Source organism: Sus scrofa, chromosome 1 (assembly GCF_054392235.1).
Source record: "Sus scrofa isolate SSC_HxYL_T2T_F1_AM1 chromosome 1, Sscrofa_HxYL_maternal_Yorkshire_Landrace_v2.0, whole genome shotgun sequence".
NCBI lineage: Eukaryota > Metazoa > Chordata > Mammalia > Artiodactyla > Suidae > Sus > Sus scrofa.
In genome coordinates, this window is record NC_139383.1 from 7,587,849 (window position 1) to 7,607,867 (window position 20,019).

General features: G+C 53.7%; 1 protein-coding gene across 4 annotated transcripts; it reads right to left on the reverse strand.

Moving 5' to 3' along the window:
• Window positions 1-498: 498 nt before the first annotated feature.
• Window positions 499-19,946, reverse strand: PNLDC1 (PARN like ribonuclease domain containing exonuclease 1). Of its 4 annotated transcripts, none has more exons than XM_001926341.6 (19): window positions 19,826-19,946; window positions 19,369-19,426; window positions 19,003-19,076; window positions 16,775-16,814; window positions 15,882-16,005; window positions 15,642-15,730; window positions 13,995-14,095; window positions 12,248-12,324; window positions 11,956-12,099; window positions 11,379-11,448; window positions 9,717-9,802; window positions 7,807-7,862; window positions 5,815-5,879; window positions 5,427-5,480; window positions 5,209-5,251; window positions 3,548-3,647; window positions 3,064-3,239; window positions 2,854-2,952; window positions 499-1,234 (listed from the first exon to the last, which is right to left on the reverse strand). In XM_001926341.6, exons 1-19 carry the CDS (start codon window positions 19,899-19,901, stop codon window positions 1,171-1,173), a joined length of 1,596 nt encoding a protein of 531 aa, XP_001926376.2. In that variant the 5' UTR covers window positions 19,902-19,946; the 3' UTR covers window positions 499-1,170. The 4 variants fall into 4 exon arrangements, with proteins under 4 accessions (XP_001926376.2, XP_084878398.1, XP_084878392.1 ...); XM_085022272.1 differs by lacking the exon at window positions 19,826-19,946 and adding an exon at window positions 19,524-19,767; XM_085022266.1 differs by lacking the exon at window positions 5,427-5,480.
• Between the last annotated feature and the right edge of the window lie 73 nt (window positions 19,947-20,019).

Genomic DNA, 20,019 nt, shown 5'->3' on the forward strand with positions numbered 1-20,019 from the left:
GACCATCCAGGCGTTTGCTTTGGCTCTTTGCAAGAGCGAAGGGCACTGACGTGAAAAACCAGCTGAGACAGCCGGGGGCGGGGGGTACTCCGGGCTACCGGGTGGGACTGGTGAGAGCGGGGCACCCCCCCACTCTGGGAGGTGAACTTGGTGAACGGAACCCCGTCACGGTCGTGAACCTGCAGCTACTCAGATGCCACTGCCCCACCTGCTTCCTCCAGCAGGGACAGCAGGCTGTGCTCAGCCCGAGCCCCCACGGAGGGACAGCAGGACACTGTCCACGGCACAGGCGCCCTGCTGAAGGTGCATGACAGGTGAACAGATAAGACTTAATTGAGTACGTGACAAAATGACTCCAGGGTCCTGGTCCAGAACCCTGGACTCACCGTGCTCAGGCCCTGCTGCAGCCCAACTCTCAGGGTACAGGTCACTGTTTCTGAAATGCAAATTAAAGTTTCAGGGTTTATAATGTTTATCCAAAACATAGATCAACACCAGTACACAGGACACTTGGCTTTATTTTTCCCTTTACTGATTTTAGGCCATTTCTTCGGCTGAAATCCCCACCAGGCTATTGGCTGTTGATTCCTCTCCCAGAAATTAACGGAGCCTTTGGTTCGTTTGGTGTCCAGCTCCCATCATCCCAATGGCACGTTCAGAAGATGCTCCAGAGGAGGTCCCATTGTGGCTTAGCAGGTTAAGAACCTGACCAGTATCCACAAGGACATGGGTTCAATCCCATGTGGGTTAAGGATCTGGCACTGCCACAAACTGGTATAGATCACAGATGCAGCTTGGATCTGGCGTGGCTGTGGCTGTGGTATAGGCTGGCAGCTGCAGCTCCAATTCGACCCCTAGCCTGGGAACTTCCATATGCCGCAGGTGCGGCCCTAAAAAGGGGGGGGGGGGTGGGAAAAGAATACAACTCTGGAACATTAGCCTAAACTCCCAGAGGCGGAGATGTCTTCCCAATCATTTATAGAAAGAAAAGTTTTGGCTGCAAAGGATTTATCACAGATGATATTTACAGAATTTCACACTCAAAACTTAACGAAACTCCCATAAGGAGCATACAGATCAGCAATAGGAGACGATTTAAACAAACAAAACCCAGGACGGCTGTCCGGGCCGAGCAGAGACGGGATGGAGCTGCGGGCCACACTGCTGCCCTCAGGGGCGAGGTCTTCCCAGAAGAAACGCCATCAAGGCCCAGGCGATGACGACGCCACAGACTCTGCAAGACAAGGACACGGGTCAGCAGCGTGGCCGGCGCGGGCAGGGCCCCCAGGAGCCGGGCAGGTGCCTGGGGACACAGGCCCGCGCGGCTCCCCTCCCCACTGTGGGCCCGGGTTGTTCTTTTCTTTCCGTTCTCCCAGTGCCAACAGCACGCTGTGCCCAGAGGCTAGACTGGCTGCGGGACACAGCAGAAGTGGAAGGGAAAGGGAGCACCAAGCAGCTAGGCTTTTTTCTTCATCAGCGTGGTTTTCGACAGATCTGGCTCCTAACAGCGAACCGAGATCCTGAAGGCTCCGTGAACGGCAACTCCATCTTTCCAGCTCAGGCCGAAAACCTTGGATTTAAACCTGCCCCTGCTCCTGTCTGAGCCCACCTTCACCGCCGCCCTCCCCCACTCTGCCACCACGCAGTCCGAGCCACAACCGGACCCTATGAGCAGGTGACCTGGCTCTGCGACATTCCCTGCCCTCTGTGTCCTCCAGTGTCTCAACAGAGCAACAGGTCCCTGCTCTGCTAGGGCCTCTGATGGCCAGCCCCCTCCAGGGTCCTCACCACCTCCCTCTCCTCCACTGGGACCCGCCGACTTCTCCAGCCTTCTCCGACCGCATCCCCTGCTCCTTCCCTCTGGTCTCAGCTGCCCCTCCACAAACCAGGCGCCTCCCACTCGAGGGCCCCTCCCTGCCAATCCCTCTGCCGGGACACTCGCTCCCTCCCCCCAACACTGTGCCTGGCTCACTCCCCACCCCCCAATCTTCCAGCAGCAGTCCCATCTCTTTCTTTGCACCGCACCCCACCCCCACCCCGAGCCCTTTTTCCCAGGGCCACAGCACATGGAGGTTCCCAGGCTAGGGGTAGAGTCAGAGTGGCAGCTGCAGGGCCTCTGCCACAGCCCCAGCAATGGATCCGAGCTTCATCTGTGACCTACACCACAGCTCACGGCAATGCCGGATCCTTAACCCGCTGAGCAAGGCCAGGGGTCAAACCTGCATCCTGATGGATACTAGCTGGGTTCATTTCCGCTGAGCCATCATGGGGACTCCCCTGCTCATTTCTAAAGGCTTCACTCCACGTACACACAGTTCACGTGTTAGCTGTTCGTTGCCTCCCGCTGCAGTGGGAGCCCTGAGACAGCAGGGGTTTGCCTTGTTCATCCACAGAGCCCAGACCCCAGGACAGGGCCGGTTACAGCAGACGCACCATCAACCCCTGCTGGACACTTTTTTTTTTGGCTTTTTGCCATTTCTTGGGCCGCTGCCTCAGCATATGGAGATTCCCAGGCCAGGGGTCTAATTGGAGCTGTAGCCACCGGCCCACGCCACAGCCACGCAGGATCCAAGCCTCGTCTGCAACCTACACCGCAGCTCATAGCCTCACCGGATCCTTAACCCACTGAGCGAGGCCAGGGATCGAACCCGCAACCTCATGGTTCCTAGTCAGATTCGTTAACCACTGAGCCACGATGGGGACTCCAACCCCTGCTGGACACTTCTGAGCAGCGTCCAGTCACCCCCTCGTCCATGACGCCACAGCACACACACTGGCCAGGGACGTGTGCGCCACCCACTCTGGACAGGGACCCCCAGGCAGTAGGAAGTGGCCTCGGTCCCAGCCACTTACTCTAACAAGCAGGTGACGTCCGGGGAGTGCCTCCAGTAGCGGTACAGGGAGACCTGCAGGGTGGGGTGGCACCTGTACTCCTTCAGGATGCTCCGGGCGCTGCAGGGAGGAGGCGCAGTCAGTGCGCAGCTACGGGACCCGCCTCAAGAGGCTGGGGTTGGGGTGGGGGGGGTGTGGTCAGATGGGGCGGCCGAGATCGGGGGCACCCACTCCTTAAACTTATTGGTCAAGAGCAGGAACTGGCTCCGGGTGAGTCTCCGGACGTCAAATTTGCAGAGATTCTGAAACTCGCGGTAGATTTGCTGCTCGCTGACCTCGGGCCACCTCCTGACCCTGAGGATGAGGGTGGGGGGGCGGATGCTGGGGTGGTCCGGACCAGAGAAATTCTACGAGACAGACAGCGAGGAGAACAGGAGAGCTTTTCCCAGTTCCTGCGGATGCCTCCCCGCCCAGCATGAACACCCGAGACCCCCCGGGAAAGGCTGTCGGGGGCGGGGGCGGCGGGGAGGAAGGCATGAGTTCACCTGTCCTGGCAGGAAAACACAAGGGAAACCAACGAGCTTGGTGGGGCGTGTGTGCGCCCTCTCAGACCCTGCGTTTGGACACGGTCAAAACCCCTGAAGGTACAGAGACCCAAGCCACGCCCGGCGGAAGCCTCCAGATACGGGGAAAGGGGAAAGTGAAGTCTACTTACGATCTTGGGGACCCCGGCTCGGATAAGGTTCACCTGGTTCACATAGGGCGCCAGCACATCGAGGTAGAGCGGGAAGGAGGGCTCAGGGATGGGGACGGCGCTACGAGGACAGGGGGCACTCAGGCACCGGGGCTCTGTGGCCCAGCCCTTGGCCACAGCAAAGGGTCCGGGGACAGGACGGAGGCGCGCTGCCCGAGAGCTCCCTCCCTCCCACGCTGGGGGCCTCATGTTGGTGGGCCTCCCGAAATGACCAGTGGGCTCTCACGGTGGCCCAGGCCCGAGCAGAGCACCCTGGTGACAGTGTAGCAAAGCCCGCTGCTAACAGACATCAGCCAGAGGCGCAGAAGGAGGGAGAGGCCGCCGTTCAGAGCAAGGTCCAGGTTATCACGCTGCATGGGACATCAGCCTTGGTCCCAGGAGGCCGTCTCTCCCCCACAGCCCTGTTCCTCCACCCAGACACCACTGCACCCCTGCGCACAGGCCCTGGCAGCAGGCAGGCCTGGGCCGCCACGCAAGGTCTCTACACCTGCGAGGGTTCATAGGTTGCGAGGATTACGAGACACTAAGGACACAAAGCCCAGGTTCCAGGGCACAGACAGGCTCCTCTGCTCTTAGCTGCCCCCACGGTCCCGCACACAGTCGCCAAAGGCTGGGGGGAGGGGGAGGGGGCTGGGCTTCTTACTTAGGCCACAAGCCAGGGTGTCATGAGCTATTTCTACGTGTCCTATCCTTTCCCAGAGCGGACAGATATAGGCAGTACCCACATCTACAGGGTACATACAATCTAAAGATGTTTCTAAGCCAGCCCCAGAGAACAATCTTGACCAGCTCCTTCACATGGCCCGCTACATCCCATTTAACACACACAGGCAGGAGTTCCCGCTGTGGCTCAGCAGTAACGAACCAACTAGTATCCATGAGGACGGGGGTTCGATCCCTGGCCTCGCTCAGTGGGTTAAGGATCCGGTGTCTCTGTGAGCTGTGGTGTAGGTCACAGACACAGCTCTGATCCTGCGTTGCTGTGGCTGTGGTGTAGGCCGGCAGCTGTAGCGCCGACTGGACCCCTAGCCTGGGAACTTCCATGTGCTGCGGGTGTGGCCTTAAGAAGACAAAAAAATTTATATGTATGTGCAGCAAGGACAGAGCCACAGAAGGCGGAGTTCAAGTGCAGAGCTGGCACCTGCGAGCCCAGCACGGCAGGCATCCAGGATGAGGAAGCCACAAGGAGCTCACTTGCGAGCCCCCTTGGGGTTTTAAGCGGCTTTCCCCTGGGTGCCCCACTCCCAGTCACTACCCTTCTCCCCAGGCTGACTGTGCAAACCTGAGGATGTGCCAACCTGAACCTTTTGTCCCCCTGCCTGGCTGTGATTTACAGGACAGAAGGAAACAGAAGGGGAGTGAGGCAAGTACATGGGGGCCCTGGGGGGGGGGGGTGGCGCTGGAACCCCGCCCCGCCCACCGCCTGGGCGCCTGAGGGTGACTCTCCCAAGGCCAAGCCCAGAGCGGGGCAGGGAGCAGCCCAGGGTGAAAGCCACTTCCCCTATGCGGGTCATTTACAACCAGGACACCTGTGCCCTCCCTTCTCAGGAGCCCCAGGCCCCGGCTCACGGGAGGCTTGGGCAATCCCGACCCATCAGAAGGCAGGCTGGAGGGACACTCACCCATGAACTCTCCACAGCAGCAAGTGTGCCACTTTCAAAAGAACTGGAAGAAAGAAGCCAGAACTGGGACAGGCAGCGAGGCTCAGGCCCACTGCCTTGGCAAAATATGCAAACCCAGGCGCAGCCCACCTGGCAGTGACGAGGGCCTGGGCGGCCCAGGGACGGCGGGGGGATTATGGCAAAAGACAGGTCTCCTCTAAAAGGGCAGCGGCTCTCACCTGATCCGCAGAGGAAGGCATCGTAAGCTGCCTCGTGGGGATACTTGGTCTCCACTGAAGTGTTTTTCCAGAAGCAGGAGAGACCGTCAAGCGATTAGCGCACAGTCTGGGCAAGTCTCTTCCCCGGCCCCATGCCCACACCCACGCCAGCCCGCTGCCTTCCCCCAGGGACCCTGTACCCTTCTCCCACCTACACCCCCTGGCCCCAGGTCCTCCCCAGGTGGCAGGAGCACCCCTGGAGGGAAGCCGACGGACCACTCAGTCAAAGGGGAGCCCACGATGCTCCTTTTGTGGGAGGGGTTATACTAAAACAGCGCCCAGGAAAAGCCTCGGCTCCAGCCCCTCAGTGCCGTGCCAACTGCAGGGAACACCACTCACGGGCACGTACCATACTTTTCACATTTGCTTGCGTGGATAATCACCGGCCCAGAATCCTTGGTGGGATTCAAGTCACTATTAGAAAAGAGAAACAGATAAGCAACATTCACTAAAAATAATCCCTTCTTGTTCTCCCTTCACCCTCTTAAGTTAACACATATAAGTGTCCTCTGTACTCAGACTCCTTTTATTTATTTATTTATTTTTTGTCTTTTTATGCCTGCACCTGCGGCACATGGAAGTTCCTGGGTCAGGGGTCAAATTGAAGCTGCAGCTGCCGGCCTACACCACAGGCACAGCCATGCCAGACCTGAGCCACAGTTCATGGCAACGCTGGGTCCTTAACTCCCTGAGCGAGGCCAGGGATCGAACCCACATCCTCATGGACACGAGGTCAGGTTCTTATCCCGCTGAGCCACAACAGGAACTCGACATGGGATTCAAAAATCAAAGCAGAAGGCAGGTCTAGACCTGGGCAGACGGGTCTTGGTAACCAGGCAACAGGACAGATGAAAGGACTGCCATGCAAGAGGGTCTAAGGGGAGGGTTTATCAGACACCTGTCCCCACCCTGGGCACCCCCACCCAGTCCAGCTCCTTCTGGGCAACCCCCGCCCCCAGCACACCCCAGCAGCGTGGCTGGGCTGAGGGAACAGGGACCACCCTCCCTGCAGGGAGGTCAGGAATGCGCTGAGGTGCTAGGACCATCCATTCACTCGTTTACGAGCACCTACTATGCCTGGCGCTGCTGCAGGCCCCAGAGCAAGAGCAGGGTCCAAAAGGAGATGAAAACCACTCCCACAATCAGAAGGGGACCCAAAGAATAAGACCCCGGGAGACGCCTCAGAAAATGAAATACAGAACTACCATGTGGGAGTTCCCCTTGTGGCTCAGCGGTAGCAAACCCAACTGGTACCCATGAGGATATGGGTTCCATCCCTGGCCTCCTCCCTCAGTGGGTCAAGGATCTGGTGTTGCTGTGAGCTGCTGTGTAGTCTGGAAGCTGCAGCTCCACTTTGACCCCTAGCCTGGGAACTTCCATATGCCCTGGGTGCAGCCCTAAAACATAAATAATAATAATAAAAAGAACTACCATGTGACCCAGCAATCCCACTCCTGGGCACATACCCAGACAAAACTTTCATTCAAAAAGACACATGCACCCATATGTTCACTGCAGCACTATTCACAATAGCCAAGCCATGGAACCAACCCAAATGTCCACTGACAGACGAATGGATTAAGATGTGGTATATACACACAATGGAATACTACTCGGCCATTAAAAAGGATGAAATAATGTCATGTGCAGCAACGTGGATGGAATTAGAGCTTCTCATACTAAGTGAAGGAAGTCAGAAAGAGACAGACAAATACGCCATCACTTATATATGGAATCTAAAATATGGCACAAATGAACCCAGCTACAGAACAGAAACAAACTCATGGACAGAGAGAACAGAGCTGTGGTTGCCAAGGGGGAAGGGGGGGGAGTGGGATGATCTGGGAGTTTGGGGTGAGTGTCGCCTTTGAAGTGGAGAAGCAATGAGATCCTGCTGTACAGCACAGGGAACTATATCCAGTCACTTGTGATGGAGCCTGATGACAACATGACAAAACGAATATATATATGCACACACACACATATGTATGACTGGGTCACTTTGCTGTACAGCAGAAATTGACAGAACACTGTACATCCATAATAAAAAACGTTTTTAAAAAGGAATAAAACCTTGACGGACATAAAACATGTAATGAAACCAGGTCCCCTCCCCCTAAACAGGGTTTCCCAACCTCGGCACGAGGGCACGTGGGGCTGGAGAATTCTCTGGGCTGGGGGCCTTTCTGTGCGCTCTGGCCTCTACTCACTGGACGCCAGTGACACCCCTGAACTGTAACCACCAAGAACAGCTCACGATGCCAGGGACGCCCTAGGAGCAAAAAGTGCCCCCACTGGCAACTCCTGCTCTGAAAGCAGTTCCAAAAACCAGCTTCCTTACCTGTTCAGGACTTCATACACTTCTGAAAGATTTGAAACCCTCGGGAAGCTCAGTTCCTAGAGTTACGGGAAACAAAATGAGAGAGGATAAGACACGTGTGGTTTGGTTTATTATCTGCCTCGGGTGTCACCAAATGACGGTGAACATGCCCTGGGAAACGCCACCTCCTGTAAAGTCCTCCCTCTCCACTCACACCAGTCCTTAGTCCCCAGTGCAGGTGTCAGGGTTCCTAGCATCCTTGGGTTTCCTATAAGGGACCCAAGCCAGCCTAGAAAAACCGCCACGAACACAACTCACACCATCTTCCTTCAAAGACAAGCGTTGAAGGGGTCTGAGAAACGCAGGACTCCAAGGCCCCAGACCTGACCAAGGACACATGTGCAGGGCGCTCAGGACTGAGGACCCGTCGGGTTGACCTCATGTCTCGTGTAAGGAGATGCATTTGTTCCTTCAGAGCAGCCCCCACGTCACCCCAGGACTCCATTGCACGGAGCCGGGCAGCGTCACAGACACCGCCGGGGCTAGAAATGCGTGAGCTGCAGGTAAGGGCTGCGTCTCCGGGTGAGGACGCCCAAGGAAGCCAGGCCCCTCTCTGCGGCTCCCCTACTGCACAATTCACTGTGAGCAGCTTCAGGCTTCTTTAAAACCCTGGTCTCATTCCCCCTCCCTGTCCCTCAGTTTAATGTCTACAAGCAGGACTTCGACCAGGTGGGAGCTTTTCTTTTCCACGTTAGTGCATAACCCAAGTCACGTGGCAGATTTAGCCACGCCGGCCCTGGTCCCTCTAAGCTCGAGGAGCTGAAGGTGGCCCCGAGCACATGTCTCTTCCCAGGTGATAACTGCATTGTCTGGATTGACACTCCACGACCCTAATGCTCAGTAAAGACCAAATTTTTCAGGAGGGGTCCCCACCCCCAACCCTGACGCTCTTCAAGCTTGGTGTGAACACTCACTAGGCATGCACCAAGCTCTAGGACAAGTCGCTCTGTGGTCCCATCGAAATATGCACATGAGCTAGACACAAACAAGTCAAAATGTGGCAGTGCAAATGAGGGAATGAAAAAAAAAAATCACATATAAACTAGTAAGACTCAGAGGTGGTAGAACAGAAAAAGAACACCAATACTGGTTGTAAAATATGAAAATGGGTTTAAGGAACTAATTTTTAAAACGATCAAGGAGTTCCCGCTATGGCACAACAGGATTGGTGGCGTCTCTGCAGCGCCAGGATCCCCAGCCCAGCACAGTGGGCACTGCCGCCATCGGGGTGTAAGTCGCAACTGTGGCTTGGATCTGACCCCTGGCCTGAGAACTCCATATGCCTCAGGGTGGCCAAAAAGAAAGAAAAAAAAAAAATTAGACATCTTTTCTTTTTTTTTTTTTTTTTGGTCTTTTTAGGGCCATATCCACGGCATATGGAGGTTCCCAGGCAAGGGGTCCAATTGGAGTGACAGCTGCCGGCCTATACCACAGGCACAGCAACTCGGGATCCAAGCTGCATCTGCGACCTACACCACAGCTCACGGCAACACCGGCTCCTCAACCCACTGAGTGAGGCCAGGAATCGAACCTGCGTCCTCATGGATACTAGTCAGATTCACTGCTGCTGCACCACAACGGGAACTCCAAGAGGGAGAAATCTGCTGTGTAGCACAGGAACTATATCTAGTCACTTACGGTGGGACACGATGGAGGACAATGCGAGAAAAAGAATGTATGTATGTATGTATGGGTGTGACTGGGTAAACAGTACAGTACAGTCGCTGTACAGTAGAAATTGACGGAACACTGTAAACCAACAATACTGGAAAAAATAAAAATCATTTTAAAAAAACCCAACAAGAGCGAAAAATCTAAGTGCTGCGGGAACAAAGACGCACTCCTTTCCCCAAAGGAATCGGACCGAGTACCTTCCAGACATCCTTCGTCACGTTCTTGGTATCAATGAGAATCGGAAACAGGTTGTGGATGTTCAGCTTAAAGTCTTCGTAGCTTTCTGGAGGGAAAGACCCAGAGAGCCAGCAGTGAGTTCGCTGGGAAAACGGGAAGAATTTCTCTAAGCTGGCTTGTCACCAACACTGGCTAACAAGCGTGAAGGAAACAAAAAACCAGGAATTGAAAACATCCTCACTCCTCCTCTAGGATTCTTACATCTCAAACCAGTCTGCTATCACCATTTGTAACAGCAAACGCCAAATGGCCTTCCATTAAATTCGGGCTACTGTCCGCTGCCGACATGAGTTAATTAGTTTGCAAAGTTCTGGCCGATGGAAAGGATAAAGAGGTCGTATTGGAAAAGAGTGTCAGTTGTAAATGTTCAGAGAAAAACCCAAGAAATGAACATTTGCAAGTGCCCTGATAACAATTTTATCAAAATTACACCTGCATACAGTTGTGGGGGGTTTGTTGTTTATTTCTTGGCTGCACTTTCAGCAGACGGAAGTTCCCAGAACGGGAAATGCAAATAAAGAGGTTTATTGGAAAACAAACCGATCAACCCCCCTGCTATCCCTCTCCTCGCTCCTCTCCCACTGCCTGGTCCCCAAAGGCAACTACCCTCGTCTCCCCGCATCTCTAAAGAACATGCTTAGGCTGCGAGGCCACTTCCCAGGTTGGGGCACTAACTGTGAGCCGGGGCTTCCTGGGAAGTTCCACCTCCTGCCCCTCCTCGTTGCCCAGGGGCCAGGCTGTCCCCTCCAATGACTTCCTTTCGGGCTCAAGCAGGACATTTTTCTTTTTTGTCTTTTTGTCTTTTTAGGGCTGCACCCATGGCATATGGAGGTTCCCAGGCTAGGGGTCGAATCGGAGCTGTAGCTGCTGGCCTACACCACAGCCACATCAACGCCAGATCCGAGCTGCGTCTGCGACCTACACCACAGCTCACAGCAAGGCTGGATCCTTAACCGCCAAACGAGGCCAGGGATCGAACCCACAACCTCATGGTTCCTAGTCAGATGCGTTTCCGCTGCGCCACAATGGAAACTCCTCAAGCAGGACATTTGAAGGTCTGCTTTAACCTGCTACTTCATATCCCCCTGCTGTGTCCATGGCATCAGGCATGCCAAAAGCTGGGACAGCCATAAGACCATGGCCACATGGTCATTAAAATCATGTCATATTAATGACACAAATAAATGCTTTTGGCAAGAGAACAAAAGCCAAACAAAATCAAATACACAGTGTGGTGGAATATGTAAAAAAGCCACAACACAGGGAAAGCACCAAGTGTTAGGATTAGCGCTACAATGGACAGTACTTTGTCTTTGCAAATTTCTGATTTGCTAAGGTTTTTTTTTTTTTTTTTTTTTTTTTTGGTCTTTTTCAGGGCCGCACTTGTGGCATATGGAGGTTCCCAGGCTGGGGGGCTGAGTCGGAGCTGTAGCTGCCAGCCTACACCACAGCTTTGGACAACGCCAGATCCTTAACCCACTGAGCGACGTCAGGGATGGATCGAACCTGTATCCTCATGGATGCTAGTTGGATTCGTTTCCGCTGAGCCACGACGGGAACCCCGGGAATATGCTTTCTTACAATTTGCTAGCAGTGACGGGGAATGGCAGGTCTGCCCCTACCTGGGAGAGGCCTGAAGAACTTCTCGTGGAGATGCAGCAGGTCCATCATCATGTTGTGGCCCACCAGGGGCTACTTGGAGGAAACCGACAGGGCACAGAGATGCAATTTTAAAAATAAAACAGACACCACAGACTACCTGCTGTCTAAGGCCAAGGGTGAAGCTTTAGAACCCACTGCATTCTGACAACATGGCAATTCCACCCCAGGAAAGGCAGCCGACCACTTAAAGGCCAGAGAAGCAGGGAGCTGGAGGGACTCAAGGCCCCGGGCCACACTGAGAATCTCGGCTGAGGAGTGGGCACGTGCCGTCCCCAAGCAGTTTTAGGTCACTTGGTACAGAAATGCCCACGTGCCTGAAAGGAGCAAAGAAACAGGACTTTTTCATAGGATGGTCTCTCCCCAGATTAATCTATCACGACGTGGGGAAAGCGAGGGTAGAGTCATTAGGCCACTTGACAAAAAGGAAATGGCTCATCTTAAGGAAGCCTAGTTTACTGCTGAAGGGACTCAATCGGATCTCCAGCCCGAAATACAAGAGAGTGGCCCAAGACCCAGCAGAGAGACCTTCCTCCCTACCTTCTGGGCTTTCACCAGCATCTGGAAAAACACAGAGAAACCCCTGGCGGAGAGGAGAATCTTCTCCTTCCAGCAGCTCTCCCGGTCACAGGAGGTGTTCTCCAGATACCAGCGATGCTGTTTGCTGACTTTCTTCACTATCACCTGAAAGGAAATGAACAGACGAGGTCCCCTCGTCCTGGGTGCATGGGAACAAGGTCAAAAAAGGGGTCCTTCACCTAAAAGGGAAGGGGCTCGGGGAGGGGGGGGCCTTTCCCAGAGGCCAGGTTTGGCCCCCAGAGCGAGGACTCACCCCCTGGTCTCTCAGCACCGTCCAGATGTTGGGCAGGGCCTTCCGCAGCACCAGCTGGACCTCGAAGGCCTGGAAGCCTGCGGCAGGGAGACAAGGCTTGTACGAGGCCACCACAGGCCCTGGCGGCCGCCCACCTCCCGCTCAGGAGGAGCTGGGGAGGCAAAGCAGCCCAGAGATGGGCAGATGCATGGCAGAAGGGCAGCTCTGAGGTGCACCCCAGCCCTCGAGGCCAAGGGACTGGGCCCCGGCACGGCGGGCTTTAGGGCAGCCTTCTCCAAGTTTCTGAGCTCAGGGCCCCTCCAACTAAGGACCCCAAGAATCTTTGTGTGTGGGGGGGGGTTCTGGTTCTCGATAGCCACCATGCTAGAAATCAAAACTATACCTGAAATTAAAAATCACCTTTTTTTTTTTTTTTTTACACAATGAAACCCACTATAGGAGGTGCAGTGGATTAAGAATCCAACTGCAGTGGCTCAGGTCACTGCTGTGGTGTGGGTTCGATCCCAGCCTGGCGCAGTGGGTCAAAGGATCTGGCATTAGTCACAGCTGCCGCTCAGATTCAATCCCTCGTCCCGAACTTCCATGTGCCATGAGGGCGGCCCTTTAAAAAAGTAAAATACAGGAGTTCCCATCGTGGCGCAGTGGTTGACAAATCCGACTAGGAACCATGAGGTTGCGGGTTTGGTCCCTGCCCTTGCTCAGTAGGGTTAACGATCCGGCGTTGCCGTGAGCTGTGGTGTAGGTTGCAGACGCGGCTCGGATCCTGAGTTGCTGTGGCTCTGGCGTAGGCCGGTGGCTACAGCTCCGATTCGACCCCTAGCCTGGGAACCTCCATGTGCTGCAGGAGCGGCCCAAGAAATGGCAAAAAAAGACAAAAAAAAAAAAAAAAAGTAAAATACAATAAACCCATTATACTTTTGCCCAGGATTTTGTAACATCAAGCCCTGGTTATTTGGAAAATACTGGTTTGTTGAGTTACACAGACCTTCCAAATGTTCACATATCATAAAACACCATTAAAAGACACTCGGAAATACAGCCGCTGAGCTCATGGGAAAGCTGTCCTATGGCTTCCCCGAGTGCCTTCCCCGAGGCACTGGTGGCTCAGAGGTAGAACCCTCACCTCCCACCTGTGTCAAGGTGCCCGCTTGACCTCCTGCAGGATCATCAGTGCAAACGTGGCACGATGACAATGACAACTACAATGGTGAGTGAGAGCTGAGCGATATACCGACAACAGTTTCGACTTCGCAGGCCCCTTGCAAAGGGTCTCAGAGACCCCTGGGGTCCACAGCCCAGGCTGCAAATGGCTATTCTAGGGCAGATCCATTGTGACTCCACATTGTACTGCGGGGGGAAATTCAGAGATTAACAAAAGGAAAATAAGAGTCCATGGGGATAAAAGGGACAGCTCTGCATGGAACTTTACTTCCTCAATCTTAATTTTTTTTTCTTTTTTTGGCTGTGGCGTGCAGGATCTCAGTTCCCAGACCTGGGATTGTGCCCTGGTCACAGTGGTGAAAGCCCCGAGTCCTAACCTCTAAACCACCAGGGAACTCCCAACTTCCTCAGCCTTCAATTCAGAAGAGAGGCCCTTCAACCTCCGAATTGAGGTCATGGCTCGCTGCCACCACAAGGACTTGTCTGCTGGGCTGATGCCCAGGATCCCCCGGAGAAGAAGGCTGTCCCCACGCCCTGGCATGCGACAATGCTCGGCTCCCAGGCCGAGGCGGGTCCCTCTGCCTACCAGTGATCCCGGGGAGGGTCATCCAGTCGCCTTCCTCTGCCAGGTCCAGCCAGCGTGTCACCTCATCAATCACCACCTTGATCTGGTCTTTATCCAGAGAACTAAAAAGGGCCAAACGAGAGTGGAAATGCTGGAGCGAGTTCCCTCATGGCTCAGTGGGTTAAGGATCCAGCCTTGTCACTGCTATGGGTCTGGGTTCAGCTGTGGTCGGATTCAGGTCCTGGCCCTGGGAACGTCCACATGCTGTGGACAAGGCCACAAAAAGGCAAAAAAAGTGGAAATGCTGGGAAGGACCACAGAACCAGGAGACGATGCTCCCATGAGAGGGGGTTCTGGGCAAGAAAATGGTCCCCAAAAGGCCATTTCTGTTCTGAGTCTTGTTGCAACAGGAAGCCAAACACTTGGCTTCTACCCTCCCATCAGCCCTCGGGAGCCCCTCCACCTCCTGCTGACAGCCTGTCAAGGGGCAGGGAGTAGGAGCTGGGGGGAGGGTAGTGGGAGCTGGGTGGGGGCGAATGGGAGCTGCGGGGGGAGGGATGGGAGCTGGAGAAGGGTACCCGGCGCTGGGTGGGGGGAGGGTATTGGGACGGGGGTGGGGGGTGGGTACTGGCAGTTAGCCAGTCCTAAGTGGGACCAGCAGGCCCGGCTTCTCGAGTCAGCCTTCAGAGGGGAGAAAGCACCAGCTGGTGCCGGAAGGAGAAGGAAGGAACTTGGGAAGCACATCTCCTGTGTTCGAAACATGAGAACACGATGTTAGGTTAAGGAAAAGACTTTTCTCCGACATTTGGAAATAATGGAAGATTAAAAATCCAAGTTGTTTTTCCCTTACAAAAAAAAAAAAAATTTTTTTTGGCCGCCCCCAAGGCCTGAAGAAGTTCCCGGGCCAGGGATTGAATCTGCAGTGACAACACTGGATCCTTAACTGCTAGGCCACTAGGCAACTCCCCCCAAAGGTATTTTTGTATAAAATCATGAATGAGGATTACAAACTCCAACATGACATAAAACAATGATCTGGGCCAGAGAAACATCCCAGAGTTAAAGCCGAAAGAGCTTAAAAGACTCGTTCAAAACCACGCCACTAGTAGCCAGGAGGACCTGCCTGGGCCCTGGGCAGCCTGTTCCTCCTCCGGAGCAGGACTGGTTTCAAGTACGACAGCTGGCCCTGGGGGCCGGGGGAAAGGCAGAGACCCTGCCCTCGGGAAGGCAATGGCACCAAGCACGCGGGCAACATGCCCAAGCCAGGCACGTGACCACAGAGCCAAGGGTCCCCAGGATTGACCCTGAAAAGTCCCTAAGATCACATGGAAACCCCACGTAACACCGCACAGCAAGTCCGCCAGAGCCGTCTCCCCTCCTGCTTCTCTGGCTGCTCAAGGAAGAGTCAGTTCTTCTCCGCCTCCACTTTTAAACACTAAGCTCACACTCTGTGCAGCGAGAGGCCACTCCTCTGAGGTCCGGGGATGGGATGGCCGGTACTTCGGGCCGCTGGGCTGTGTTTGGCTGAGCACAGGCCAGGGAAGCCATCCCAGCTGAAGGTGAGGGTACGACATCACCACATGCTGGTGACAGCACATCTACCCCCAAGACAGCCAGAAATAGACCAGAAACAGAGAAGCCGAAGGGCCCTGGAGGAGCAGGCTTTACCTGCGGACTCTCCAGTTCCCGGTCAGGATGTTGTGTCTGATCTTCTTCTCCTGCTCCTCGTTCATATACGGGATTCCATTTTTGAGAAACTAAAAGACAGGAACAGGCGAGGAAACCAGTCACAGGCATCCTTGGTGCCAGCAGCCGAGGGGAAAGGAAGAAAGGGGACAGGAAAGGCACTCCGACCAGGGGGACCGGATGGCCTCACCCCGCATCCCACCCTGTCCTCCGACCCCACACCTTGTTATAGTCGAAGCCGTACTGATTCAAAAACTGAACGCTCGAGGCCTGAAAAGAGAATTCCGAATCCAAAATCCCAAACGTTGTAGGGAAGAGAAAGAAGTTACACGAATGGGCGACATACCTAGAAAAAAAAGAAATCAGGAAACACAAGGAGAAAAAGGCAAAACTGTTTTTGAAACTCTGGCTCACAGAGCGGGCTCTTCCCTCCACTTGAGAACTACACTGGGCCCTGGTACAACTCGGGGGGCTCCAAATCCACCTACACTTTACAGACGGCCCTGGGTCTGTACCTGGGGCCTCTGCGGCCCAGTCTCTGTGCATCCGGGACTTAAGCAACTGCAGATGGCATAGCACTATCGTGTGTATTTAAGTGTGTATTTACTAAAAACAACCGGAGTGTAGTGGACCCGAGCGGCTCAAACCTGGTGCAGTTCAAGGGTCCGCTGTAATTAAATGGCAGCGATGTTTCAAGCACTGCGACCGCCACTGGGGACCAAGGAAAAACAGGCAGACATCCTGGCCTTGGGGAAGAGAGGCTGGCCCCCGGCTGAGACCATCGGGGGGTGGGGGGGGGGATGTGTGTGCCATCCAGCATCTTCCCGGACTCCGTCACCCTCATCACAGCCCTGTGTGGACTGCAATCCTGAAGGCGCATATGCAGGAGACAAGGAAAGCCGCAAAGGAGCGGCCAAGGTACAGGCCCCACAAATGATGCTGCTGTCAGAGACGTGGAGGACCAGCTGGAGGTGGCTGGAAGGGCACAGAGCAGAGACTATGGAGTGCCCAGGGCCAAGAAGGTCAGATCTTGAAGCAGAATTTGGGGGCGGGAAGAGGTGGAGAAGAAAAACCAGCAAGGGTCACGTGTTTTGCCGAAGGTCTTTAATACATACTTGTTTGACTCGCCTTCAATACTGGAAAACACAGACAGCCCTGGAAAAACCATGGTAGAGAGAATGAATACCAAAGCAAAGCTACCAGATGCGAACCACAAAAAACACTTTGGGGGAGTTCCCGTTGTGGCGCAGCAGAAACGAATTCAACTAGGAACCATGAGGTTGCGGGTTCAATCCCTGGCCTCACTCAGTAGGTTAAGGATCCGGCATTGGCGTGAGCTGTGGTGTAGATTGCAGACACAGCTCCAATCTGTCGTGGCTGTGGCTGCAGCATAGGCAGGTAGCTGTAGCTCTGATTCAACCCCTAGCCTGGGAACCTCCCTATGCCGTGGGTGCGGCCCTAAAAAGACAAAAAAAATTTTTTTGAACGGTGCTTGCACCCAAAGATACAGTGGTAGGCTTTAGGTTAACTTAAAAAAAAAAAAAAAAAAAAAAAAAAAAAAGGAAAGAGTGAAACTGAGAACTGTCAAACTGTAATTCACACTGAAATTACTAAAATGTAAGTGTGAGTGCTTGTTCAACAACAGACAAACCAAACACAGAATTTTTGTTTGTTTTGCTTTTTTCTCTTGGCCACCCCAGAGCACATGGAGTTCCTTGGCCAGGGATCAGATCCCAGCCACAGGTGCAACCTATGCCACAGCTGTGGCAATGCCAGGATCCTTAACACACTGTGCCAGGCTGTGGATGGAACCTGTGTCTCGGGGCTGCAGAGATGCCAATCCCGCTGTGTCACAGCAGGAACTTCCAAAAGCAGGCTCTCAAGCTGACATTTTTAGCTTTAAAACTAATTAAGAGGAAACACTACAAACCATGAAGATTTATACACTTAATTTTGCTTTGAAAAGTCTGTATTGCTAAAAAGGCCACACGCAAAGTGAAAAAGACTTTGAAGGAGGAGGAACACAATAGGAACAGATCTAAGCGCTGTTTCCCATACTTTTAAAGGGGGTCTCACAATGAAGAAAAACCGTCACAACAGACAAATAGCGAAGGACAATAGAGAGCACACACGCACAGGTGTTCACACAGGTGTTCAGCATTCATAAAAAAGCAAGGATCACTAAGCTAGCTTGTGACCTGTTTTTGTAAATAAAGTTTTATTGAAATACAGCCATGCTCATTCATTTATGTATTAACTACAGCTGATTTCCCATTAACACGGGCAGAACTGAGTTGTAACAGAGACCATATGGCCTGCAAAACCTAAAATATTCAGTCTAGCCCTTAACAGAAAAGCCTGCTGATCCTGTATATAAATGTAAATTGGGATAACAACTTTAGATCACATTACCTCTGCCGGGTGGGCAAAAAAAAAAGTAAAACTGATAATACCCAGTGAGGAAAACAGGCACATTCACTGTTAGTGGTAAGTCACTGTAAACTTCCCAGACAGTTGGTAGGAAGAGCAAGAGCTTGGCAACAAATCAATACTTTTTTTTTTCTTCTTCTTTTTAGGGCCACACCTGTGGCATATGAATGTTCCCAGGCTAGGGGTCAAATCGGAGCTGCAGCTGCTGGCCTCCACCACCGCCACAGCAACCTGATTGGAGCTACATCCACGACCCTCACGGCAGCTGGAGCCAACGCTGGATCCTTAACCCACTGAACAAGGCCAGGGATCAAACCCACATCCTCACGGATTACAACGGGAACTCCAACAAATCAATACTTTAATTGCACATACTCCACTGCTACAAGTACACCAAACACGTAATCACAAATGTGCAGTCATATCTATAAAAACCAAGACAGTCCAGGGAACCTTGCTTCATCACACACAAATGGTAAGGAAGGTTGCATTGTTAGCAACCCAAGTCAAAAGATACATTCACTTGGGAGAGCTGTGCAACTGTTACAAATGGGCAAGAGAGCTTCTGATGCCCAGAGAGAGAGATCCCTAAACCCCATTAGTGAAGATGTAGCACATGCTTATAGTATGACCTTACATTTTCTTTAAGCAAAAATCATACACATTTTTGCCCTGAAAAATGGTACAAGTTCCTTCATGGTGACTTGGGCATGGAGCTCAAGTTTTTGCAGTGTTAGGTCTCACAGGCATAAAGGCATGACACAGCCAAAAAAACAATGAGCATGTAAAGTGACAGCCATTATCTTAGAAAGTCGTCAAAGCTGTTTGCAAAGACAGCAAACACAAATGAAATGCAAAGACAACACAAATCTCCTGTGGTAACATATAGCAAACAGCTGAGGATTAAACTCACCAATCTGACAGATTGTGAACTGCTGAACACTCTGGCGGGTCTTTAGATACCATTCCGATGGCAAGTCAAAAAGACTGTGAAAAAACAGACATCTCATTGCACAGCAAGGAGAGAGCATCAGGCACCAGGGCCGCCACGCTGGATAGGCGCCTCTCGACCAGGCGCAGCATTTTCCTGTTACTACTAGGGAATACTGCCACGTTTCATGCATAAGGGCCGGGTCCCCACACCCCTACACAAAATGTCTTGCCTGCCCAATGCCATCAGGGAGCTCTGCTGAGAACTACTGCTGGCTGGCCAGCTTGTCATCCCCAAGGGCACAGAAGCAAACCTCTCCACTCAGCTCTAATGCAGCGTCAGCCTTACCTGATCTGCTGGGGCCCAGACAGGTTAGAACGAAGGCCCGTGAACTCTATGTCCAGACCTGCAGGGGAGGCAAAAAAGGTAGAATCCCCAGGTGCCCACCGTGGCCACTGCTCTTCGCGTTGTCAATGCTGCAGGTGACAAAAGTACTGGCTCACCTTTGCCTGCTCAGGAGGCCAGGTAAGGTCAAGAAGGAAAAACAGAGGAAGCCAAACAAAGCCAGGCCACCTGGTGCCACCTGAACCACTCTGGGGCCAAGGGTGTAACTGCCACCTAGCATCCCAACGCCCAGGTCCAGAAGGAAACCCGGTCCTTCAGAGGGGCCCTGTTCCAGCCTCCTGCGGCCTGGCCACCACCCGGCTGGGCCTCGCCTCTCCACCCTGCCCCCCGGAGCCACACCCACCGCAGGCTTGGCGGCCAGGGGGGTCCCACGACACGGCCTGGAATCCCAGCGCCTTACCCACGAAGTCCGCGCCCAGGACGAGCTCCTGCAGCAGAGGGAGGCTCTGCTCGAACTCGTCGGCGCCTATGTCCATGGCCACGCAGCTCGGCCGAGGGCACCCAGTGGGCCACGTGCGGCCACGCGCTTCCGCCGCGCCGCTGCCTTAAAGGGCTCGCTTCCGCCCCCGCGCGCCCACACCTGCCCCCCGGGGC

Bases quoted from the DNA above. Each gene is read 5' to 3' on its own strand.
- PNLDC1 (XM_001926341.6), bottom strand. From the start codon at position 19,901: ATGGACATAGGCGCCGACGAGTTCGAGCAGAGCCTCCCTCTGCTGCAG. The intron at 12,325-13,994 runs GTAGGCAGAGGG...TCCCTGCCGCAG, and splicing joins GACCCTCCCCGGGATCACTG to GCTTCCAGGCCTTCGAGGTC. The intron at 5,481-5,814 runs GTACGTGCCCGT...AAAACACTTCAG, and splicing joins AAGCAAATGTGAAAAGTATG to TGGAGACCAAGTATCCCCAC.